The 27,486-nt window shown below is 33.8% G+C and overlaps 1 protein-coding gene across 1 annotated transcript in view; it reads left to right on the forward strand.

Moving 5' to 3' along the window:
* The first annotated feature begins 3,989 nt into the window (after positions 1-3,989).
* Positions 3,990-27,486, forward strand: part of LOC106131352 (protein O-mannosyl-transferase Tmtc3) — a 138,181-nt gene continuing 114,684 nt past the window's right edge. The window contains exon 1 of the mRNA XM_013330436.2: positions 3,990-4,653. Coding sequence (XP_013185890.2) covers positions 4,351-4,653 — 303 coding nt within the window. The 5' untranslated portion in view covers positions 3,990-4,350. The remainder of the gene's footprint in view (positions 4,654-27,486) is intronic.

Raw genomic sequence — 27,486 nt, forward strand, 5'->3', positions numbered from 1 at the left:
CTAAGTACCATATATATGGTTTGCCTTGGATGCCCTGTGGTTGAAGTAACTATAAAATTAAACCACTCTAGGTATCTTTTTCTCGTGGATGTGACTAGGAGAATAAAAAATTTAAAATTATAGCCCGTGTCATACCGAATACCGGAAATAGTGAACTTAATAATTTTTCTATGGGCTATTAATTTAATAGGCGTTTCATTACATCGTGTAAAAGTTATTAAGTTAAAATATCAGGTCCCGTAAAACTTAGGCCATCCAACATATTAAGCTCATTGTATTCCAACAAACGGAAACACCGACAAATTACAATAAACGCACCTGTGACAACCCTTAGTTCAGAGGAACTGTAAGCCGGATTATATAATTGTTACACATAACATATCCCGGGAACTTATTAAGGGCTCGTGTACACAGGGATAAAACTTTTCCTTCTGTTATAACAATAACTACCGTTATACTGTGCGGTAGCTGCTTAATAGCTGAACGTAGCCTGTCAGTCTTTACAAGACTGTTGCCTCTGTCTACCCCACAAGGGATATAGACGTGATTTTATGTATGTATGTATACTGTGCGGTTTCCGGCGCTTTAGAATAGGATCACTCTATATCTTTCCCATGAATGTGGTAGAAGGCGACCTAGGTTAAAGCAGATAAACTTGGGATTCTTTTTTTAGGCGATGGGCTATCAACCTGTCAATGCCATCATTAAAATATACAGCTGAAAATGGCCTTTCAGACTTCAAGACTGTTGGCTCTGTCTACCCCGCAAGAAATATAGACGTGATTATATGCATGAACTAAGAAAATCTTTATGTAGAATTTTTAAACATAGTGTAAAACCGCCTTAAAGACCTGAGCTGCGGCATTAACAAAACATAACCCTTTTAGTATGACTAAAGATCACGTCCTTCAAAAGGGACCGAAATTAGTGGCAGACCTTTAGGACAATTCTCAATTTCATCTATGGTCTTTATTTGGCGTACAAATTTTTAGGTATTCTCGTTAGCCAGACTTATATTACCTACTGTAGCAGTAAATGATAATTCAGTGCTGTTTTGTAGGTGTGAAACATCATTCTATCATTAAGCCAAATAGCTGAACGTGGCCATTCAGTCTTTTCAAGACTGTTGGCTCTATCTACCCCGCAAGGGATATAGACGTGACCATATGTATGTATGTATGTGAAACATCAAGAATGTGTTTAGTTTACCTATGTGTCGTCGGATATGCATGAAAAGAGTAATGAGTGTGGAAGAAGCGGGAGAGGTCTGTAAGGTTCATAGCAAGTGGGAATCCATAGTCTCTGCCTACCCCAATGGGAAACAGGCGTGATGGTATGTATTGTGTATGTATACTGTATAGCCTCTTCAATGTCAGCTTTTGTAGCGCAGTGCGAAATTGCTTGACTTGAGTCATAAGGTATCGTGTTCGATCCCCGGCTAGGTCAAGATGTAAAATGATCTTTATCAAATTGACCTGAGTCTTAAATTTATATCACTGTGTAATTCCTCAAGTCTCTTACTTACTTTGGGAGTATACTTAAGTGTTTATGATATGTGACAAAAAATATTTTTTTGTCTCTCTCAAAAATACATTTAAGTTGATAAAATGTGTCCTATAACTTTATTTGTATTTTCTTTATCATAGTAAGTGAAAATATATGTTTCAGAAAACTAATACACTCAGGAAAATGAGTTCATACTTATTACTTTATTATTAAATTAGTTAAGTGACCTGGACGAATGTTTGGTACGTATTTACAAATGTCTGTAAAGTTAAAAAAGTAAATTAGAAGTTAATTGCAAAAGTTTCTCATTAATATCTCTCCAATCATAAGTTTCTATTGTTCTTTCAAGCCTCGATTAATTAATTGAAGCAGTATAATAGTGATTTACTAAACTCGAGCGATACTGGCTATTGTCTTAACTTGATAGGTTTTAAAAATAAATTTTTTAGTCAGCCTTCGTGGTGCTGCGTTAGTGTGCATGTCTGTGACACCAGTCCAGGTCACTGCATAATGAGAAATGAACTCTCTGATAGTCTTGGATCTTAGATGTTCATCTATATAATTATTTATCACACATTATAGTATCGTTGAGTTACTATCTCGTAACAAAAGTCTCGAACTTACTTCGAGATAAACTCAATCTGTGTAACCTGTCCCGTATATATTTATTTATTATGTTAATATTAATTAAGACATATTACTGGACTGGCTGGTGTAACTTAGGTTTCTATACAAAGCGACTCCCATCTGATTTGACCTTCAAAAGTACAAGGAAACCTAACTAGTATCAGTTGCACATTAGTGAATTTAGATGTTAGTTGACTGAATGCGTTTTTCGCCGTAAATGCATCATTTATCAATAAAATTAATGTGCTAGCTCAGCTAAGAGTCATTGGTTTGGTACAGTCAACAACACAATTAAGAACCAATAAAGAGCTAATAATTTAATAATTTAAATCATAATTTCAATATTGTATTAAAAATCACGTTTTTAACCTTAGCTACATCACCCTTTTTAAGTCGCCCACCCCTTTCGACCACACCGGCGCTTTTTTATTTTTAAGCGTGGGAGTAACAATGTCTTTTGACTGAATAAACAAGAAGAAACACACACATTTTTCACGTCCTTATCCCATACGGGCAAATAGAGCCTACAGTCACGAGACTCAACATACACATTAAGCTGAATGGCTTAGTTAAAATATGAAATATTCTAATTGATATAATTCGAAAAAACATTGAATATACAATTTCAATAAAATCCCATTATTTTAAAAGCCATGAGAATTGTGACTTTGTGTAAGACTTTGGAGACATTGAAAACCTTTTATCTTTCGTCGACGCCATTGGTGCGGGAGAAATGAATGCAGAAAAGACGCGTCAATCATTTCAAGGAAAAAAAAAGATGACTGACATAAGAAACTTCGCTCCTATTTTTAAGTTGGTTAAAAAATCCGATTAAATGTTTAAATTCGATTATACGAGAAGGATAATTTATAATAATTAGATATGTGCTACTTAGGTATTATGCTGTACATGGTGAGCTCGATAGCAGATTCTGAACGACTTTTCTCAAAATTAAAAGCAGAGTATGTTCTTGCTGTGATGAAATACATTCAACATAGTAAGTATAAAGTTAAATTAAATTAATCGAGAGCCTTATAGTTTGAGAGTTTATTAATAAAAGTTCAACAAGTCACCATTTAACAATCATGATCAATGTTTCGTCTTCAAACATTTATTCCCTGAGTAATAAATTATCAAAGTGATGAGTCAAGGTGATAAAAACTCCTTTTACACGTGAAACTTTCGAACGATATCAAAATGTCAAGATCCAATCATGCGAGGACTTCGCGTCACTAGATATTTACGAAAACTACGGTACGGGTCGGGTAATAAGGTATAGGGGTGTAGAGTAGAATCCTCGTACTTTCGCCAAGTCTCCCCTGAACCAAATGTCGTCATCAACATTTACCCCCTCCCCCACCTCGCCTTCAGCCCCGCACCGGGCATGCGCCCGCCAGTAATCAAATTGCGATAATATGGCTTGCACTCAAACGTTACAATTATTTGCAATATCGCATATATTAAGCAACTTATAAAAATATGTCGGTTTTCGATAATAAACATAAACACAAGTATAAAAACAACTATTTGCAAAAACATAAAGTTACGAAATAGAATTGAATGCTTTACAAGTTCAATAAGTAGTCAATACCTCCACTTAGACATCATTTTATAAATCAGTTCTTAAGTCACCAAGAATAAGAAAATATTTAGAATATAATCGTTGTGCAACATGTTGAAAAGATGACACCGAGCACAATATTAAAATTCGCTCAGCACCCGTGTGACAAAAATATTTTGCCGCCAGCTAACCCCGCACGCACGCATGCGCTATCTCAGCCGACCCGCAGTAAAACGACTGGTCACGTGACTCGCCGCGGCATTCGCTCGTCGCACATCGGCAGTCGTCGGCGAACCGGCCCAGTAAACAGGCGTGTCCACGCGCGTCGTTACAATACCATGACATAAATGTCAAATGAAATGATATCGAAAAAAATAGTGACATGTGCTCTACTGTAACCTAAACACTCACCCAAATTCTTTATTTTCAGTGTTACATAGTGCTATTATTCAGAATTTTAATGTTTTCCTCCCCGATTTGGTGTAGCGAAATTTATAGTCCCGGTTCTGTTCGTGATCGTGTTTTCGCTAGCTGCTCATAAAACATTCCAGGTGACTTTAGAGCCTGTTTATCACTTACGATGGAAGTCAGCAGCAGAATTAAGTCAAAAGTGTTGTGTTTTGTATAGGTTGATGTAGGAACCAGTGTTATTCACGATGGACCGCGTGAGTGGCGTATGTAGGTTCGGAGGAGTGGTTTCAGCAGTTCGGACTAGAACCGGCAGAAGCAAGCGCCGTCTTGGTGCCCAAAATCAGATGGCAGAAGATATGCCCGAACCTCCACGCAGAGGACTAGGCGCTATTTTAGTCCTAGCCTGCATATTGGTTTACCACAACTGTCTATACTGTGGTTTCGTCTTCGACGACATCAGTGCTATAAAGGAGAACAGAGACTTGAGGCCACAGACGCCTATAACGAATATCTTCCTGAACGACTTTTGGGGAACTCCAATTCATAAGGTGAGGGCAAGCCGCCCTTAGATATAGAATATTATTCTCCTTACTCCTTGATCCCTTTCCTTCACAAACCTTTCCGTCTGATTCAATTAATTGTTTATAAGAGTTCTTTTAAGAAACCCAAGAAAGTATTTTCATTGGTAGGTATCTCGGATAACATTATGATGATCGTGTTACTTACTTATTAAATAAATGGTTAAAAAGGCCAATAACTCACATTTATTCTACTTTACTACACTTTTATTAGGTCATAATTAAAACGAAATATTGAAAAGTATGACTTTAATTCCTTTAGGTAGTACCTACTTTTTGTTTTGCATTCAGTGTCTTCATTATTAATTTTCTGACTAGGTAAATTAGTAGATACCTACTTAAATAAATAACGAATATTTATATAATTCTTAAATATGAAGCTATAACTGAAATAAAAATAACTTTATGGTTAACCCAAGACCTACGAAAACTTATATTCATAATTAAAGTTTCGTTTGAAACAATTTTTTCCATGACATCGGGATAAATGCCAGTTTCACTCAGGTCAAACGGTGATTTGTTATACTTAATTACTTATTGACCAATGTAAAAAGGCTTACAAGAATGCGTTTTGAAAGAAACACATTACAGTCACATCTTGTAATAGAATTACAAACAAAACTATGTTTAAATTCAATATGACTGTTAGCATACAATATGCAGAACGACATAATTACCTCTATGCAGGTGTCCTAAATCAAGCACTCATGCTTACGCCAAAATTTATGGGTATAATCATGATTTTTTTATCCGTATAAAACTCATTCCGCCTTGTCTACTGTTTGTACCTATTGGCTACTTTAACTGAACATTCGATACTTCCGACAAGTTAAAGTAGGTATAACAACCTTTATCTTAAATATTTACGTATAAATATAATACAACGTTTCAACTTGGACAAAAACAACTTGATGGTCAACCCATGCCTTAAGAAAAGTATCTAATCATAAATTAAGTTTTTGTTTGAAACCACTTTTTCCACGACATCTGAAGAGATTCCAGTTTGAATCGAACCAAACAGTTTGGAATACGATTATAACCAATTTTTTTTACTGTAATGTAAGATTCTTATAAGAGTCTGTTTTAAAATGGGCACGTCATAAGTAAGTTAACACATAAACACATTAGTTTTACAAAATATTGTTACAACTTAGCCAGGAAATTGCGTTAAAATTCAATATGATGCAGCCAAACAATATAAAGACTTACCTACAAAAAATTACGTTTGTGCAGGTGTCATTAATCAAGCAGTTACTGATAGGTAATTCGAGAATTTATGTGTATAATCATTGTGAATATTTAATCTATCCGTATTCATATTTCACCTCAATTTCACTTACCATGTATTGGCTGCATAGACTGCAGCATGTCGCAAAATTCAATTCGCCATTTCGAATAAAAACTTGTAAAGTTTTTGAACAAAAGGCGGAAAGTTTCGAAAGCATAGAGAAATAGAACAGAAAGCTGTTGGTTCGAAATAATGTATTGCTAAAATGATTCATATTACTTCGAAACTTTAAATTCTTGAAAACTGTATTCTTTGAAAGTAAGAAAATCACACTGGAAATTCAAAGTGGTGAATTAGCTGCTCTTTTCAAAGACGGAGAACATAAGCATCATGAACATTAGGGTTGTGAGTTTGATAAATATTTATGTCTTAATCCGCGCCAGTTTATTTCTCAAAGATACAATGAGAACGAATTCTGGCTTGGCATTGTGAGAAAGAATAATCAAAGTAATCGCTCTTTCTTTCATTCAAATGTATTCAGTGTGAGCGCTGAATAGGGCGCGATGCTACTGGGTGGAGTTCGCAAATGACGCCAACTTGGGTTAGCGTGTGTGGATCGTAAATTTTATCTGAATATTAGGCAATTTTGAAGATCTGATTTTGAAATAACGGAATGGAGTTTTCGAATCATGTATCGAAAAAGTCAATATATATATATGCGTTTTAAATACTTTGAATTTGTACAAAAAATACATTGTAATGTTTAATAATTATGTAATTCAGTCAAATATTTATCCAAATATTCAAATGGTAATAACTCTCATAGTAGGTAGATCGGTAGTTATATATTTTGATAAAAATAAACAATATCGTTTCCACTAAAATATTCCATAATGAAAAAGATATGTAAATTGTATTTGAAATTTCTAGATAATATGACTGATTCCTACTTTAAATATAATTCTTGCATGAGTTGCTTACTCACCCACCAAAGACAAAACCCACCCTATAAGTAGCGCAAACAAAAAAGGTGATAACTTAATTTATTTAAATACTTTTCATTTATTCAAGTCGCCGTTCTATGACCATCTGACTCAGGCACGTGAGTTAATCACATAGGGACCGGATTAAGGGCTTCTGGAGACTAACGAATTCTTGTTCACGCTGCATTACCCGCCTAATGCGTAGCTCGAATTGCTGAAGTCTCCCGAGTCTGCAATCCAATCACGACGAATGAAATGAATGTTCAAACGGATGCAGTAATGTGTCTGCCGACGCCCATTAGGGCAAATGGCAGTAAAAACAAGAACAACTACAAGTCGATAGTGTTTAACGGCCTCAAAGTGCAATTACGATCCAAATGGTGGATGAGGTGAGGGAAATTGCTTCTAAATACACCGAAACCGTGTAACTGAATATAGAACTTATGATTGTTTTATTGTAAGTAGATTAAATGTGACCAGAATTTGTGAGTTTTAAATAAAGTTTCTGTTTTGTAGCTTAGTAATATAGCGAACCAATTTTAAATACTAAAAACTCAGTAAAAATAAATAAAACCTAAATAAGTAGATGAATAAGTATTGATAAAAGATATAATAAGTTCTAGTTTGTTTTACATATTTCCATATTCAACTACTATGTTATGTGAATATTTAAATTTTTGGAAATTAAACTACACTGCTTTCTTTCCTTTCCAGAAACTTCGTGCTTATCAAATATACTATTCTATATATTCTTGATATCTTCGTAGTCTGTAAGAGGTTCAAAATCCGCACTGATTTTGTCAGTAGCTCCACAAACAATCAAATCTCCGAAATTGGAAGCTTCATCTCCCCTCGCTTAGTAAACAGACTATTTTCGGAAAACTTCGTCGAAAGAGTTTAGCAATTGTTTTCCCCAATCCTCAGTTGCTGTGTGATTATTCAAATAAACCGTTTGTCGGGTTGGATCCCTTAGATTAAGAAACAGATGAGGACCACATGTATTATTTGAGAGGTCGTTTTTTAAATCCACCTTCGTAATATTATTTTTTTTTTTTGGTAAAATATAAATAACTTCATTTTAAGCTGTCATCTTCATATGTGTTTAAACAAAATTTTATAAGCTGTGTAGTGATGTAAGTATGTATCATTTTGATAGTTTCATGTTGTTTAATAACCGCGTTTTGAAATGAGTATAATAAAAAGAAATTTAAAATCGATATCAAAATACATAGACGCTCGACATTTGCAAATTTCCAGTCCCGATCTCTCAACGAAGGGCACCGCACACAATGGATGGGGTCGTCGGAATTACTTAGTATTTAAATAAGAGATCAGCGCCATTTTGCACGTCAGCTTATTGTGTGCTGAGTAACGCTATATTCAGAGCAAACAGGATACAGGGCGCCTATTTACGAACCCCCAAATTATGTACACAAAGAGGATAATTCATCTCTGTTTCACATCATGTTAGATTTAAACAGATTCGAGAAAGTTGGTAGGTTTTGGAGAAAAGTCATGTTTATATTACTGTATATTACTGACAGAAACAAATTTTAGTAATATAAAAATAATAGAAATGATTAACTGTTAAGTGATAGTCAATATGTAATAACGTTATACATACTTCACGGAATGGGCAACATTTAGAGATATTAATGATGTTTTATATTGAAGGCCTAATATTAAGTTATTACGTTATATTGAGCTATTCAAAAACCGATAACTCCATATATTTACTTAAACATACTTTGTTTATCTTTCAACTCTAATTGTTCCACTCAATTCATTTATGTTCTAGTAGTGTTCTAATAAAGAGAAAAGTCGCGAGATCTGAAGCACTGCGCTGGACTGGGTGCTACAAACACGCAAAGATGAGCGAGAGTAGTTTGAGTATACTACAAATAAAATGAACAGAATCTAAGTCTTTAAAAAAAATACGTCGCCGAATAAGCATTTTGTAAGAGATTAATCATTCTATCTGAGTTTAAGCTAAAACATAGGTATTTAGCCCGTTGGTGCTTCGCAAACGGCCGCCGCCCGCATCCATCACTGTCACTGGAACAAGTTTTTCCCCGAGCACTGAACAGCAGGCTCACTGTTTTCGTTTACAAACTTTCGTCCAGTGTCACTTTAAATATTAGCTGTGAAGTTCGAAATACAATGATTCGTTTTTGTTATTCGTTTTGGAAATTTCATAAAAGCGATTGTTTGAAACTAACAAATAATAAAGTACTTAGACACTTTTATTGTAAAAGTCTGAATTTACCGTGAATATAATTTAAGGGTTTTAAATAAGAAAGAGAGAACTTATTGAGAAAGGACAAATCAAGAAAACACTAAACCGACGAGCTTGCATGAAGAGAATGATGAGTGTGAATAAAGTATAAGTAAATGCAGGGATCATGGGAAGTCAAAAGATATATCTTTGCTTGCTATCCTTTTTGAGAAAGAGACGTGATTTCATGTCTTGATCCATGAACAATACTTCACGTATACTACACGTATACTACGTGGTACCGTGACCTATTTATTTCAATCACAATATCAGTGAAATGTATTACTTACACTGTCAGGTTCAAATACTCAATAAAATTCCGCTACACTTTACCGCGACGGGAACTCATCTATAATTCCGTGCATAAAATTACTCCATGAAACGCGTGTAATTGTTCCATCGAACACCTGGCAACATTCGATCTCGAGTGCGGGCGACAATCGAGAATAAATTATTCACTGACGTAGAATACATTTCATATTGCTTATGCATGAAAAATCAGGATCGACGGAGCGCGTGGCTCGATACAAGTATTTTGTCATTCGATTATTTTATTCCGTTGTTGCCGATTTATGAGGGCCGTGTTTTTCAAACCACTTTTTTGAGCCGATATGTGTACGAAAATCATGTCAGTAACAATAATTGTAGAGTAATAATACGTTAAAGTTTTGGTCATTTCATTTCCATTGTGTGTTGCGTTTTTGTAACTTACTTAATTTTTTTAATTCTAGTACTTATTAAATTATTGTCACTGCAACTGTAAATGAAGAAGATTACATATTGATTTGTCTTTATATAAATGTTCCATGTGAGAGTTGGCTTTAAAGGGACTTCGAAAGCTGTCTTGGCTCAACTGTCTTGTCTTTCACTTACATAAATGCAACTTAAGCCACTTCTAGACTTCGGACTTGGCACACAAACAGTGAAATACAAGACTTCGTTTTATGTGTTGTGCCGTTGTTTCAAAAATCAAGTTACATTTTAAAATAATTTTATAAATAATGAGTTTCTTATCTATTTTGTAACAAAGAAAAACATAAATTGGGTCATGAACTGATCAAATTAATCATTAAGCCAAACAGCTGAATGAAGTTTATCAGTCTATTCAAGAGGGCTGGCTTTGTCTACCCCGCAAGGGATATAGACGTCATTATATGATGTATTTATGTACATGCCACGATCCCTGTATACCTCTTTGTGCAATTTATACATGCGCGTCGCTTAACTTTAGTTTCTTTTTTCGAAAACTTATGAGCCAACATTCGTGTCTTAAATTCTAAATAACTGAAATTCATACTCATATTGTAAATGTGAAAGTGTGTTTGTTTGACCGTTTTCCTTGTCAAAATCATTGAACCGATCTTTAAGAAATTTTGCATACATATAGTATGGACTATGTGTATTTCTCATACATAGAATCGCAGTCAAACTATGTAAATAGTTTTGCGGAATAATAATTATGTTCCATATGAATATTGTGTTTGGTAAATAAAATACATTTCACGCGAACGGAGCTGCGGGCGAAACTAGTGGAACAGTATGGTTTCAACATTGTAATTAAATTAAGGTATTCTATTATTTGCCACGTATATATTTCTCGGTATAATATGTACAAAGTTTGGTGTTTGCGTGACCGGACACTCTCGTGCACTTCTAATTCTACGACCTTTTCAAGAAATTCATTTATATACGAGTTATTTATTAGTTCGCGTGGGCGTCGTTACGGCGATAAAGCGATTCAAATTGTTTGTTATAATGAAAGGGTATTCAAATAAAATATTTAGATATAAAGATGGTGATAAAAAATACCCATTTAAAGTCTAGGTTTTTACTAATACTATGATAATTGAAATGTTAGCTTATAGTAGCTGTTACCACATTAATACTTAGATTATTAGTTCATGTCTTTTTTCTACGATGCTAGTGTATTGATACATAGGCTCTTTATTTAATGTTAGATACTAGTCCCTCACAATCAAAACAATGTTCCCTATATTGATTCTATAGATAATATATTATCAGAAATGTGCTGAAGATAAAAACAAATTTGTACATCATACCAAAACAGAATAATAATTGTAAAAGAAAAAAAAATTAAACGTAACCTTTACTCTGGTCATATAAAAAAATCATATTTCTTAATTAATATAATTTAATCCAATAGCCTACACAAGTTAGCGTGAAACAGAATGTTTTAAAATTTCAACACCCAAATAAATATTTGTCCTGCCCTTTTACGTGGACATGCAAATAGATCCCCCGCGAGACTTTACCAAAACACTGGCAATATAGATATAAAGCTGGTTACTTGGTTATTTATAATGAAACCTAAAAGTTCGTAAAAATGTGAATGTACCTTTGAAACCAACGGACCCTTATTATTTACATGAACAGTTTCATTTTAATTTAAAGTTTTCGTGTATTTGACCTCAATCATGATTACCAAGATTTGTTCTAAAATTTTCCTAGTACTCGCATGCATAGGTAACCCTTGCCTGCAAAATCTCTTATTTGTAGATATCTGAAAATACAGACGCGGTTGAATTTATTACAATGTAATATTTGTACAATAAGTTGTCATTGACAGACACTTTCAACAAAGAAAGACAACGAGATAAAAATTTTGCAAAAAAAAAATGTTATTGGTCTCACTTGTGGGTTTCAATCTTTGCTAAATATTTAAGTTTAAACTGTTTCAAAATTTTGCAATGCTTTTAAAAATATTCTCAAACCTGTAAATTAAATACAAATAGCTATTGAAATATTACACATTTCTTTTTGGCGTCTTGTTCAAAAAATTATGTTAAATCTGCATCAACTTACTTCTACACTTGCGATGATTTATTCCAACCACTCCCGGAAACAAACACAAATAAAATAACCCACCATGTTAAATGGATGACCTGCGTGTGATGGTGGTTAATAATCATGCTTTTATCATGAAATATGCTTTAATTAGTTGCTATTCGCACCTTTATCATTGCAATTTCAATGTTCCCAAAGCTTGGATTTTTTGCTCTCCCTAGAGTTTGCGTGTTTTAAAATGCACCTTAACCTCTTAACTTTTTGGTTTTTAACCTTTCCGAAAGATGTATATAATTGTTGATGATAAAATTTCTGAAAGATCTCAAAGAATATCATGTAAATTCCTTCTAATTTTAAGCTTTTGAAATAAAGCCATAATGAGCTTTAATATTCGTCAATATACAATTTGTAAAATGTCTCTTTTTTTCTGCTGATTTATTCACCAGCTGGTATTTCAAGTTATTCATTATTAGAAATCAAGTTAATACCTATAAAATATTGACAAATTAAAATAATTGCAGTAATATCTATGCAAAAAAAAAATGTTCAAATAAAGATTTCAAAGTGTAAATAACTATAAAAATAAAAAAAAACAAAGTCAGACATGGTAGATACATTTCCTACATCGACACTACCCACATCTCCCTTCTTACTTATACAGTTAAACAGAATTATCTCCATTGCAATAAATTTTCTGTAGGGATGTAACCCTCACCTGCTCCCCAGAACTATTGTCAAATTACCAAAACATTAAATTAACAAATGGGGTACTACACACATGGGCCCATTTCTTTTTTAGGTTACAATACGCTCGGAAAAATTACCACATCCCTACGTTCCTAAAGTGCGATTATACAATTTGTCAGGATAATGCCTGAACAGATGGCACGATTTAGTGACTGGATTGTATTGGATGATTCGATTTTTATTTTTACGGAAATACGATGAATTAATTATTGGATGAATTCCAAAAAATCGCACTTATGACATTTTGATATGAAATTTTGTCGTTTATTATCTAGCGGAACAGGATATAAACCATTACAAAGATTCATTTTCTTACACTTGCTTCGAGCTAACGCCTGGTTTCGCTCGCATGTATTTTGTAGGCTGGATAATTGTAGGTAGTCAACGGGCATATTACAGTAATGTTTAATCAAAAACGTTTTGCAGTTTTTGCATCAACACATACTTAGTGTCATACTACGATTAGGTGTCAATATTAATGTAAGTGTTCTAAATAATGGCATGTTCAGCCTCACAGTGTATTATTGCTAAGACTTTTAATCTCTAACATCCCTGTCTTCCGTATGAACCGGTTTGAACCTGCAAATAACCGGGAAATAAATCAACGTCACCCGGGCGAGTAATCGCAGCTCCGGACATGCTCGGAGATCCTCTAATGTGTTTGTTCTGAAGAAAAACTTCAAGTTCTATGCAGATATCAACTCGATTATTCAAATTCTTTTAAAGTTCATATCGTAAGATATATTTATCTTTGACATACATTCTAAATAACCAGTCACCTTTATTTATTTAAACTTTATTGCATAAAAAAATGTACAAAGGGCGGATTTAATGCCATTTGACATTCTCTACCAGTCTACCAGCTGACCAAACGGAAAAACTTACCCAGAGTGGTAGGCTAAAGGACTATGTCTTTCATTTTTCCAAAATCCCTGCATACTTCTTTAACTGCATCGACATTCATCAATCTATTTACCAGATTTTTTGAGACAAAGTTGAATATAAACTTTTACATACATACATACATACATAAAATCACGCCTCTTTCCCGGAGGGGTAGGCAGAGACTATAAACTATAAACTTTTAATAAGTTTTTATTTTAATTTTTAGGCGAAAGCTATTATTGGCAGCATATTAATAGATTTCTTTCACCATATATGGCTTCGGGGCCTGGGTTTCGCTTTCCTACATTTATTTTGCCACTTAAGTAGTATGAAACTATCAAAAATTTACCTTAGTTATATTATCTTTGATAATTTTTACTTGCTTTAATAAAATGTGTTAAAACAAAACATTAAATAATAAATATTTTCATAAACATTTTCAACATCCGCGGATCTGAAGGTTTCGCTGAATTAAATTTTAAGCTCAAGATTTCTAGGAGCGGCTGACGTAAACAAATTAAGGTTGCTACCTAATTAGTTGTTCCTAATTAGCGTTTGTCTGCTTTATTTTGAAAAAGCATCCGACGATGTTAAATAAACACAGATTTTTTTTCTCCCTTGCATTATATTCAAGTGTAACTTAGGAGAATCATTATTTTGATCATTTTGATAAATAACATAAATGTTTCTTAAATAATCAAGGGAACATTATGAGATTTTTTTAGAATTCCCATAAAAATGGAAAGAAGAACCACTGGGAGTACGAAGTACAGGGCGAAGCTGGTTGTAATGAAGGTGTGCCAAAAAAGAAATAATGAGTAATTCAAAAATAATATTAATATTTTAGAAGAAAGCGGAGACTACACCGGATTTGCATCCGCATGTAATCTTCTAAACAGTTACCGATATACAATAGTACCCTGTATCTTCAGCAGTAAGTTAAAATTGAAAAATAGTTTTTTTTCATAAAATGGCCATTAAGGCGTTGCCATAAACAATAATTTGCATGCGCCACCCAATAGTGTATTTGTTCAATGTCCAATCACTGCACATTGTTTGTCCGTTTCCATAGTGTATATTATTTAAGGCCTGAGTTCCATTGCAATGTACAACTTTTGCTGGTAAGCTCTGCTTTGTGAGTGACAAACATTAACATTATCATTTTTTAAAATTTAAAATTACTGTTTAATAACTATAGAAAGGTGGAATGAATAACACTAATAAAAAATAAACCAGGAAAACTATTTACAATGAATTGATAAGTCGACAGTAGCTGCATTGTTTAAACAATAATGCTTGTTACCATTTCATAGTCACAAGCAAAGCAATCTTGAATTATTCTAGATAAAGCACTTGTAATTAATTATTTGTAACGAATTAAAAATCGGCATGTAAGATAATAAAAGAAGTAATTTAAAATTAATTTCATATTAGATTAAAAAATTTTTACTTAAAACTAAACTGACTTACGGTAGACAGAGCCTGTAGTCTTGAAAGACTGATAGGCCATGTTCAAATGTTAGGCTTAACGTGAGAGTTATTGAGATTCAAATTGAACCTGTTACTAGCCAATCGCATAAAAGAAGAATCGCAAGTTCGTAAACCTATCTCTTAGTCGCATTTTATGACACTAGGACTTTTTTTAAACATGTGGAATAAAACAAATTTCTGCATGTTTATCTAAAAGCATTTGGCGTTAATCACAGATGTAAAATAATTGCGTTAATAACCCTTCAAAGCAGATTTTCAAATTAGGTACGATAATAGAGTTGATTACTACAAAGCGCGTCCGAACCGAACTCAGTACTGGAGTAGTGCCTTAACTCGAATCGATTTTAAGCCGATTTGTTTTCGCCTCCCGTCTGTTTGCGATTTATGGCCGCCGGAGCAAACAACACTATTTATTGCCTATGTTTATGCAGTTTTAAAGCGTAGTTTTGTGTGGTTTTGTAAAGTTTTTTATGGTAGCCCTGTAAATTTTTAATTCCTTTCAGTTTTACAAGCTTCAGTTTCAAATAGATTTTCTGAATTTTATTATCCTTCGTACATTTTACTGAAATATTACAATTACCTACGTGTAAAATTTTTGAAACATGCTCATAACGAAGAGACAGGTTCATGCTAACTTAATATCTCCTGTATTAACTCACTGTCCTGTGGAACAAATGACAACGAGATGATCATATGAAGATAATTATTATACATACATACATACATAAAATCACGCCTCTTTCCCGGAGGGGTAGGCAGAGACTACCTCTTTCCACTTGCCACGATCTCTGCATACTTCTTTCGCTTCGTCCACATTCATAACTCTCTTCATACAAGCTCGGCGGTTTCGGGTACTTTTGACCTGACCCTTTACCAGGACGTCCTTAATTTGATCAAGATACGTTCGTCTAGGTCTTCCCACTCCGACCTTTCCCTCCACACTCTCCTTAATATAATTATAATATAATTATTATAATTATTATCCATTTGTTTATCCCGAGTCACATAATACAATAATTTGTTATTAACTTATTTGTCTTTAGATCACTTTATAATTACCCGATCCTTTTGATACAACATAAATAATGAACTGTTTAAAATAAATTGTGAATAACAACTTCCATAAATATAAATAAATCTGCATAAATCCGCTTCGTTGGTATTAATTTTATAACCTAGATTAATAGGTAGCACGGACTTTTAATAATAAGCAATATAGTTGCAAAACTTATTGCCCTCGTAAAATAAAGGCATTATTAGTTGTAATATAAAGTTATATCTTTCGGCTTATTAAAATCCATTTCTTTTAATTATATTAACACAATTCATAACAAAGTTATTAGTCTTCTAGCAATATGTAGCAGGTATATCTTACCGGAAAATTTACACTAATCAAACTTTATTAAGTGTAATCTAGATAACTTTCAGTTTACATTATCCAGTGGCTTAAAAATAAACCATTGAAAAAAAATCGTTAAGAAGAAGTTATTCAGAGAAATAAAAAGTAATTTTATTTATTGAGTTTACTGTATCACAAAATGTAAACGGCGTACAGAAAGCCTAGGACTTTTTCTACCGGTTATTTTAAATTTTTGTCCTTGTTATGCTGTCTAGGTAAGCCATATCTGAAAAGGCGATAATTTCAAAACTTTATCGCCCCATCACGTGCACACACGATAAAATTCTCTTATGGAGTGGAGTTAAATCTCAAATCACAAGAGATCAATTGCTTCATAACTTCCAAGGAGAAATCATGAAATCTTTTCACATCGACGCTAAAACTTTAACGATATTACTTCATAACTTATAAAGCGCATAAGCTACTTGAATGATGCTTACGTTGCTATATTCAGCCGTAACTCTTTGATGATTTAGAAGTCGGTTTAATTTTTTTTAAATGTCTAGTGTTTCTAAGTTTAATTAAAATGTTCAAAGAAAAATACTTTTGCAAAATTGTAAACCAACAAGCATTTCAGTAGGTTTTTGAAAATCACGAATTCAAGTTTCCTCAATGAAATAAACAGTAAGTATTTAACAATTTGACAACAGCGCATTCTAAACATCAGAGACATAAATTCGTTCCAAAATTGAAAACAAACACATTTGTCTCAATACCCTCTAAAAAGGTTAATAACGATATCAAATGGGCAGTAATTCTGGCCATAGACAAAAAAAAATGAGAATTTATCTTCATCACGATTGGGTCGTTAAGCAGGGTACACATTATGCGGCCACAACAATCGTGGCTATTAATAAAGGGGGTGCCATTAAGGCAGACGGGGTAAATCTCACAGTTGTTGGCGCGGAGTCACAATAAAATAGGCGGGCAAGCCAAGGCGCTGTGCCAAGCAAGTTTTACCAGCAACCCGGTTTGTCGAATGCAGATAACGTATTATAGAGTAGGTAATAGACATATTTATGCGCAAGGATAGGTAAATGATGTTTATTTATTGGATATTTCATCATTTAATTTGATGTTGATTTTTATTTGACAATTCATACTTAGAACCTTGGTGAATTAGTTTATGTCAGGTGCCGTATTAATACTTACCCACCCTATGTATACTGTCTGTAAAATAATATAAATTTATTCACTCTTAACTATGATTTTTTTAATATTGACTTTGATCTTATACTATGCATATGTTTAATTTTTTTTTTATTCTTGTTTCAGGTACAATGGGGTTCACCAAATAATTTTGATGAAAATCGTACAATAATTTATTTATCGTTTCACATGAAAACTGGAAACATCAATACAACAGTAGAGTTAATAATAATACGTGTTCTAAAAATATAACGAACTCTGTAAAAGTACAACCTACTAACTACTTCAAGCTACAGAGGAAATAACTTTTCATTTGTCCAGTACGCACTCGTAAAATAGGTCAACGCCGCATTGTGGCTGTTTCGAAATTGAGTCACAATGAAAACCAGAAACTTGGTGGGGCACGTTCGAAAACTGCACATTTTGAGAAGGCGGTCGGGCCAGGGGATTGTGTCGCATCAGTCATTGTCAACAAAGTTTATCGCCTGGCTCCGACGAGCTGAATCGCCCGATGTTTGCTGCAGCTTCGGAACGAACCTCCCACAAACATAAATCACATTTACTATTTGCAACTTATGCACTTGTTGTTACGTGTCAGGGGTACACAGCATTTGTACTGGCGTCTCTTTTCGCGTTTTCCCGTAAGTTTCTAACTTGGAGCAATTTTTCAAACGAAATCCGGTGAAAAGTCTGCGCGTTTGTTTCGCTCCTGTAATGTGACTTTGGATTTTTAACAAAAGCATCTAATGTTTTTCTTAATCTAGATAGAATTGTAGACGCGAAAAGAATTTACGCATCTTAAGTTTCCTAGAAAACAAATCTATCAAAATTTTTTAACACATACTTGACTGTAAATAATTTTCACAAAACAACAATACATTTAACGTCTACCTTGATTTTGATCAAAATACTTTAGAAATTAAAGAAGATGCAAAATAAATTATACATACCTAATTATTTTGGCTATTGTAAGTAATATTATTAACGACTCAACTATGTTCCATCAAATAGTTCATGTTGCCTGTTCCATCTCAGGCCTCTTGTAAGATAATCTTAGGTAAGCCGGAACTAATAAGCACATGCTGCATACAACGCCTGCAATAAATGATGCTTTTAAAGTTAAATCCTGAAATATTGGCACTTTCAGTGCAAAGTTAAGTATGCCGCATTTCCTTCGCTGCGGATGTTCAACTTTAAAGCAGAAATCATATTGAAGCCTTTTATACTCGTACTAGTTTCGTACATATATATGAAAATAACACGTTTTCTATAAATATATTAAGTCAGCTTTTTCTATTCATGGATATACGATAATAGTGTTAATATTCAATAAGTTACTTTTTGTGACACTCATTTTATACAAACAAGTTTTATTATTCTTTATCAATAGTTTAACATACTACTAGATCGTGGTGAGACACAACTTGAACCAAAGCCAACAAACGAATAAATAATCAAGGATTCTAAAAATGTATCCAGCAAGTAGGACTTCTTAAAATATATATTTCTATAAGCTTCCTCTGATAGAAATCTTATCTCATCCCTAACAGTAACTTCCAAGTCTAGCACCATTACTTTATCATTGAAAATCCAGCGGAATTTGTATAAAATGTCTAAATCCTAAATTAATGCGTGCTCGGTGATTACACTAAAGATCGGAATCTAAATCCACGGAGGCCGCAGGATCCGTGTCGCGAGTAATCCTAAAGATGGAGTGTCGGGCGAATCCCGTCTTTATTGATAGCAGACTAGCGTCTTGCGAGGGAACACAAATTATAGAAGGATAGATGAGACTTACAATACAAATGTCTATGTCAAAGGCATATCCAGAGTTTCTTTAACAGATTAGTGGGGTAGCAACCGGGGCGAGAAGAAGACGAAGTAGATGATGACTTACTTGTAAAATGAAAACTAAGAGCGTCTGTGGAAAATGCGCAAGTAAAGCGTGTGAGTTAAATCCTACCTCGGCCATGTGAAAATAACTGTTTTTTGTTAGTACATTAGTATGATTGTTAACCAATGCTCTAACGATGTAACACATCGTGCGTAAACCTGCACATTCAGGCATTTAAATGTGTAACCATGATTCAATATGAGTTAAATTACACAGCACTGGTGTTAGAAGGCCCCATTTTCGTGTAAAAACCTGACTCACATAATCCAGGATCCAGGTACACCCAAGCTGCTCCTCGCCATAAAGGTGAGGATATAACCGGGACTAATACCAGGAGGAAGAAGGATTGTGGTCGGACCATCTAACCATGCATTTCGAATTTGACTTGAAAATACTAACATTTTCTAAAGAAAGCTGAACATTCTATTAAAGCTGCATAGCTGAACTTAGCCTTAACTTATTTTCGACACTGGGTTCTGTCTACCTGATAAGGGATAAAGACGTGATAATGTATTTGTATCTAAATTTAGTTGATAAAATTTTCCACTAGCTTTCTATATTTCTATACCCTAGATATTTGAAGCAGGGATTTGGAGCAAAATGAGCTGGCATTACCGACATGTGTGCTCTTACGGCCGGTGGATTTAGGCTGCCGATTTAATCACCTGCAATATTTTAGGAGCTGGAATCTTTAATTGACGATATTTAACTTGGATCATTCGTCATTGGTTGACAAATGAGTTGAGACATAAATTTTGTTTTTGATTAATTATGAAAAAATTGTTTGATCCATAGAAACTTTTTTAAATGTAAGCTAAATTTCAAAGCCCTTCATATATTTGTAAAGTTTCCTCATTTTCCTCGTATTGGCGAAAAAAGCATAGAAAAAAGGACATAAAACTTATTTGAGACTTTTTTTTCTGATGTCTATTGAAAAATATACACTAACTCATTATTTACAACTTGTCATCATACATAATTCAAGCAAGAAAGTGTTATTTTAAGTTCCTACTACATATTCGAACAAATTCCGTACTCAAACTGTGCATAATTAACTCCGGAGCAAGTTCGAGTTCTGGAGTATTTTAAACTGTGTGCACTCCCATTACTGGCCCATGAATATCAATTAAAGTTAACATCTCGAATTGGCATATTTTAATGGCATTTGCATGTTGCGGAGGTATTAACTTATGGAGTTATTAACAGACATAATTGAGTTTTGTTCGCGCGGCGATGTTACAAACACTAGGGCGTTAATGTTCGTGTTGGTTATGAAAATTGTTATTTACAATTGTGTTGAATGTTTTTCCATTTATAGCGAAGGAGTCGATAAGGCTGCCTCTTGCGCACTGACTTGACTTAGATTTACGGTATACGAGCTCGAATTCGTATTTGCTACATGAACTTGTCGATGGGGCGTGAAGCTAATCAATTTCTTTATAAGATTTGGACATCAATAAATTCATCATTGAAACCAATAAAAATCTTGCTGTTATTTAGGAAATGCATTAGTTGTGATAGATTTTCTAAGGCAAATTTTAACAAGAAGTTTATCAAAACACCTAGTGGTGTAGTGTCATATAAACATATAATCAAATCTATTTCCTTGCGGGGTAAACAGAGTCAACAGTATCGAAAAGTCTGATAGGCCACTTTTAGCTATTTGGCTTAATGATATAATTGAGATTCAAATAGTGACAGGTTGCTAGCCCATCATCTACAAGAAGAATCCCAAAATTATAAGCCTATCTCAATGTCGCCTTTTACGACATCCATGGGAAACAGATGGAGTGGTCCTATTCTTTCCCTTTTAGTGCCGGAACCACACGGTGCAGTCTCATTGTTGGTCACAAATATTATTCACGGTTTATGCTGTCTTTAGACTTAATATATCAAATCAAGCAATGCAATCGAAACTGCAATTGTAGTTGCAATTAAACACTTTCTTTCTTTATTTTTTCACCACGTGTGTAATTTTCTAAATTTATATTTATTGACCGTTAATCTAAGCGGTTCACGCAAGCCCGAGCTTGATGTAAATTACCATTTGCCCGCCCTCTCACTAATTGATGTTTCCAACAAAATTAAGCCAATTTAACTTCATTACACTGTCATTGTATTTCACTAGTCATTAATATTGTATTCAGTAATTATAGAGGAATACTCATAGTGTACGTGTTAGCAAATAGTGAAGTAATTAGATTGAGAAACGTGTGAAGATTTTGGAAGGAATTAATATGAATTATCATTACACACTAAAGCATATTGTCATATTCTTAAAAGATTGCTAGCCTACAAAAATAATACCAAATTTATTAGCCTAGCCCCTAATTGCCTTTTACGACATCCATGGGAAAGAGATGGAGTGGTTCTTTTCTAATCTGAAACACACGATGCACCTTTATTTTTGACCTTATTAAAAATTCATTCCTAAAATGTTATTTCCGTTAGAGAGGATTACATTGAATGATATTGATCACCGACATTACATTGAATGATATTGAGATTGTAGCTCGGTTTTAATAAAGTAATCACGATTCATTTTACTATCACATATTGGATATTGAACGGGCTCCCATTTATTTTGTGAAGGCTATTGCGTATATTTCGTGGACTTCCGTAATGATGGAAGGTTCGTTTCGTTTCAGAATCTGGCAGCAGTATTGTTATGATGTGTAATTAATTATTTACTAGAATATGCCCTTAACAAATAAGTAAGAATTCTAAGAAATACTCTCTTTCTTAGTTCATCTCTAGACCATATATAAAGCTTATACCTAATTTAACTCTTATTTCACTAACTTCAACTTCCTTGACCCAGTGATTTTCTCCACCAGTTAGACAGTGTCATCTTTATTCCTTATGTGGTAGACAGAGCCATTAGCCACAACACTCAAAGACCACTTTCGCATCAAACTTTCTGTAGTCCCGGTTGCGATTGTCATATGTACCTTTCTGGAAGCCAGTCTGCAATACAACCACGATCCTGGTTTGAGCAGTCGAAGTTTTTACACGAAGCAACCCCTGTCTGACCTCCGCATCTTTTGCAGAACCTAACACATGTTAGATGATAGTTATACACCCAGATGTCTGAATGTGCATGTGCAGGTTTCTCCAATATGTTTTTCCTCGCTATGTCACGCTTTTCAGTCACCGTTAAACCTTTTGACGCTCTCCGGGTTAGTACATACAATCAGTAAAATAAAATAAAAATTAAAGATTGATTTTCGTAACAAAGTTGGTATGATTTTACAAAGAATTTGTAACATTCTATTAGGTACCTACACCTGTATTAGAAGATCAAAAAAGTTTCAAGACAATTAGTATGCAGTAAAACTTAACTTCGTACCCGAAGGACATATAATAGTATGTATTTTGAATATTTTTCTTAGATTGCTATATATGATTATTTTGATCTTCCAAGTTAACACCTCAAGGAATGCAAAGCCGCAATTAAGGTACTCCTTGGAATCAAGTATTAACTCTTGCCGATATCCGGCAAATCGGCTGATTCGATAGAAGCCTCCAATTACGCCTCGCCCTTGGGTTGTTGACCCATATCGACATTTTGTTTCACGCCCAGATCACAACCCATCACCCTATTCTAACCCCAAATCTACATACAAATAGGACCGACTTTGCTGTAGCCTGTAATTTTAAAGCGATTAATTTTCAAAGCCTTTTTACAGCTCGTACCTAATACCTATCAATTTGTTTAATAAATGAAGCTCCAGTACTTTAATTGATGGGGTAAAAGCTACTAATTAGAGTGTTGAGAACAAACGTGTTTGCGTGCATTTTTACATTACTAAAGGAGGAATGCGAAGTAAATTGTGACCTTCTCGACCTAATGTTGAACTTTTTTGTTTGAGTCCAGTGACCTTACTAAACATCTATACTTAATTAAACTACAATAAATATGAAAGTCTGTCTTTATGATAAGCTTTGACAACTCATGATTATAGATTTTTTTCTATGAAATTAGGAATGAAAGTCGAGCAAACCACACGAAATCCATAGGGATAACCCCAAATTAAACATAATAATATTTGGCACTTAAATCACATCTTTATCTCTCAGAGCCAATGTACGTTGCACATATCCAATAGTCACAAGACTCAATGTTTAAGCTGGATGATTTAACTATATGTAGTTTTCTATCAGAATTCGATTCAGGGTGACAGGCTGCTGACGTAACAAAAAATGAATGGAATATTTCAGCACAACATCCCAATTCCAACCTACAAAATTATTTAATCACAAACTCTACCCTAATATGAAACGGGCACCACTTGCCAGTAATAACTTAAAGGCGGCCCCTACCCTTATAACCCAAAATGCTTTTTATTGGTCCCATTATAATTTCCAACGCACATTTACTACCCACGTACTATTTATTCCATTGATAAAGTTAAGAATTACGTTAAAAAAGTAATGGCCGAAAATAGGGAGCGTGCCAAAGGCAAATAAAAACTTTTAACGCGTAGGGTGTTATTCAAAATGTTGAAACGCTTTTTTACGATTACTCAATTTAAGTATCCGATATTTATTAGTCACTCAAGTTTCTGTAAGCAAAGACCCAGTTTAAAAGCAGCTCACTTGCGAACACGTAGCTTATATATGTATATATGTGAAAAGTATATGTTACGATACTTGCCTAAGCTTTATTTTCAGTAGCTGAGAGTACAACTGAGATATTTTTTTATTCTTTATTTATTTAGGAACTGTTGTTAAATATATTTAATATGTTGGTTCATAGTTGTTGCATGAAACGGTGTTATGGGTACTTTACTTTAAATAACTATAAGTGAAAAAATTAGGTACGTTAAAAAAAAAATTACTCCATCACCTAATTAAATATAATAAAAGTACAAACATTACCGACAATTGTACAGAGTTGGTGTAAAGCTTTCTTCAGACTTACGAAAAATTTAAAGTAACTTCACTAGGGTTGTGCAACCAGTATCAATTATCGGTTTAGATCCATGCGAAGCCAGGAAAAATTGTTTGCGGAAAATTAAAAATATATTTCTCAGCGGGGCAGGTGGGGTGGAATGGCTATGCCATTAGAGGTCGCAAAGGTACAGCGTGGAAGCACTCTAGCGTTTTATCGGAAATAGACTTAACGGTGACTTTTCGGGTCTCAAATTGACATTGAATATTTATGAGCCTCCCCACTTTTTCCGCCCAAGACAATGTTCGAGTCGCTTGACGAAGTTTCATCGTCTCTCATTAAATTAATCGATCCCATCTAATCGAGTGACTGCGATGCTTTGGCTAGCGATATTAAGTGTTGTCAAATTTGCTTTGTGGCTCAATTTTTAGCAAACCAACTTCATTAAGTTTAAAATTCTTTATATTTGTTTTTATTAAATTTACAAATATCAATGATTTACTTTAGGGCACATTTAGGGTAGGAATTAAACAATAACTATAGTAAATTCAAAACCTATTATCAGGTAGAATTATACGCATCAGCTTGAAGCTGCTAGCATATTCATATTCATTATAAATAATAATACTTATTATTCGTGAATCTAAAAGCAAGGGGTTATTTTTATACGTTTCATAAAAAATATATTTATTTCGCTGCATTATCACGTTAATACACTGAGATATACGCAACACGGGTTACACTATTTATGTGCTTTGTAGAATTTTATCTCTCTCCCGTCGAACCTAGGGGAATATTCAGTTTAATTTAACAGCTAGCAAGAAATATGGGTTAGTTTAAATCTTGCTATTATAGTACCAGAAAAGACCAAGAATGTCTCGTATTTTAAAGTAAATTGTGTGAACGTTCCTCATGATACCAGAGACAAATATAATTAAGTTGTATTTGTGGTAAGTTAGTATTATTAATAACTCTGTGTTTGCGATTAAATATATTATTTATAAATTGGTAGTAGATCTTTGAATAACTAAGCTTTTAAATAACATGATTCTTCAGTTTGTTACGAAACATCGAAAATTAATTCTCAAAATCATAAAATTTACCGTAACAAAAATATACATACTTATATACATATTCACGTCTTTATCCCTCATGGAGTAGGCGGAGCCAAGTTTTGAAAAGACTGAAAGGTTTTTAAAAACGTAGATCTTAATGATGGAATTAAAATAATTTAATGTTTCCCTTGGTTGATTATAACAATGAACTGAACAAAAATATAATAAAAATTGTGATTAAATAACTAATAACTAAACTAAAGTATCTTTTGTGTATTGGACCACGTCCTTAAATATCTGTGAGTTCTCCAAAGATATAATGCTTTATGGCCAAGAAGCTCATCTCACCCTTGTTTGTTATGTAAATGTTTTGACCCGCCACCTGCTTCTGTTTGCCCAGGATAATTTACTTCTACATAAAGTAATGTCTTTATGTTTGATCTCGACATAAGCGTAAATTGGAACTTCACGTCAATCAAACTGTGATCCCCGAACTAAGTTAAGCTTCGAAGTTATCGGTGTTAGTTATTTATCATTACAGAAGCGAGTTAGATGTTATATGCTTGTGTTTGGTATAACTATATGTAGCACATTAATATAATTACTATCTGATATTTATAAATGTATAAGGAGAGAGAGAGAGTAAATATTATATTGAGACGTCTCTGATGTATTGATTTCTATGTACATTATGTATGTAAATTTATACATAGTAAAGGCTATATCTTTATGATAAGCACCAGATGACCGGTACAATAGGTAGGTCTGGCTTACAGAATTATTAGAAAAAAGTAGTAAAGCGGAATGAACTACATTACAGACCTCCTTTCTTGAATATCATTATAGACTGAACTAGCATTTCTATTCTAAAATTAGATTCCAACATTTGTAGTTTTATCATCAGAGTAACTCAGTTTTTACGATTCAATTTCCAAGAAAGTAGAATGGGGAAAACAAGAGATTGCAATATCTCCGCAGTCCGGAACGAGGGCGTTGACGTAACAATTCTATGAGCTTATTTAAACATACCGTGGAAAGGAAGATGAGATCATTGGTAATCTGATCGCGCAAAAATTGCTTCAATTATTTTCTAGTACCTTATGCCTGAGTTCTCCACCCGAGTGAATCTCGCTTACTGGATAATTTGCACACGATGGCAATATTAAGTTTTTCCAGTGCCGTTGATATCTTAGGTTAGTCTCTAAAAATATCTTAGATTATTTTTAGAGCGGGAAAAAGTCTAAACACGTTTTTCTCAGACAATCCATAAAAACCATTGAAGTGATGCAAATATCTTAATTGTATCATAAACAACACGTCAAAATATAAACAGAAATTGTCACCGAAATTCAAATCCATTTTCATAACAAGCTGTCCCGATAAGACCCGCCATCTTGTATTTCAGTCTTGTCTGAAGACACAAAAAGGTTAGACAAATGCCCAAAATTAGCGGAGGGTTGTGAAATTCACGTAATCCGACAAGGACACATCTCTATGCCATTAACCTCGCACAGTTTTTGTTAGATTCAGGAGCCAGTCGTTCTTTGTTGCCGGAATAAATTTACATCTTAACAAATATCCGTCGGATGCGCGACCTTTTTGCAACAACATAATAAGTTCTTAATGGGATAATGGAACTTTAAAACAATTCTGCTCCTTTCGTTATTCAATTATTTGTGGCTTACGTTAGCTAGAATATATTTTTGTACCTACAATGTATAAAGGGACAATGAAGAAGTTATTACACTCGTACGTTATATTTAACGATGGTATCATTATGATTATTGCTGCAGATAAATTACAGGCATCAAAATGTCAAACGAGGCTTGTAATTATTTTTTTTTAATTTACACCTTCTGGAGAGAAGTATTTGTTTCAACCGTAGTTTTAGTAGCTCAATTTTATTCTTGCAAAGAATTAGACAAAAGGAATCATTTGAAATCTGTCAAGACGTGACTCTTGCAAGCGGAAGCGGAAATCCATCGAGATTTTGACTGT

Source organism: Amyelois transitella, chromosome 6, assembly GCF_032362555.1.
Source record: "Amyelois transitella isolate CPQ chromosome 6, ilAmyTran1.1, whole genome shotgun sequence".
Classification (NCBI taxonomy): Eukaryota; Metazoa; Arthropoda; class Insecta; order Lepidoptera; family Pyralidae; genus Amyelois; species Amyelois transitella.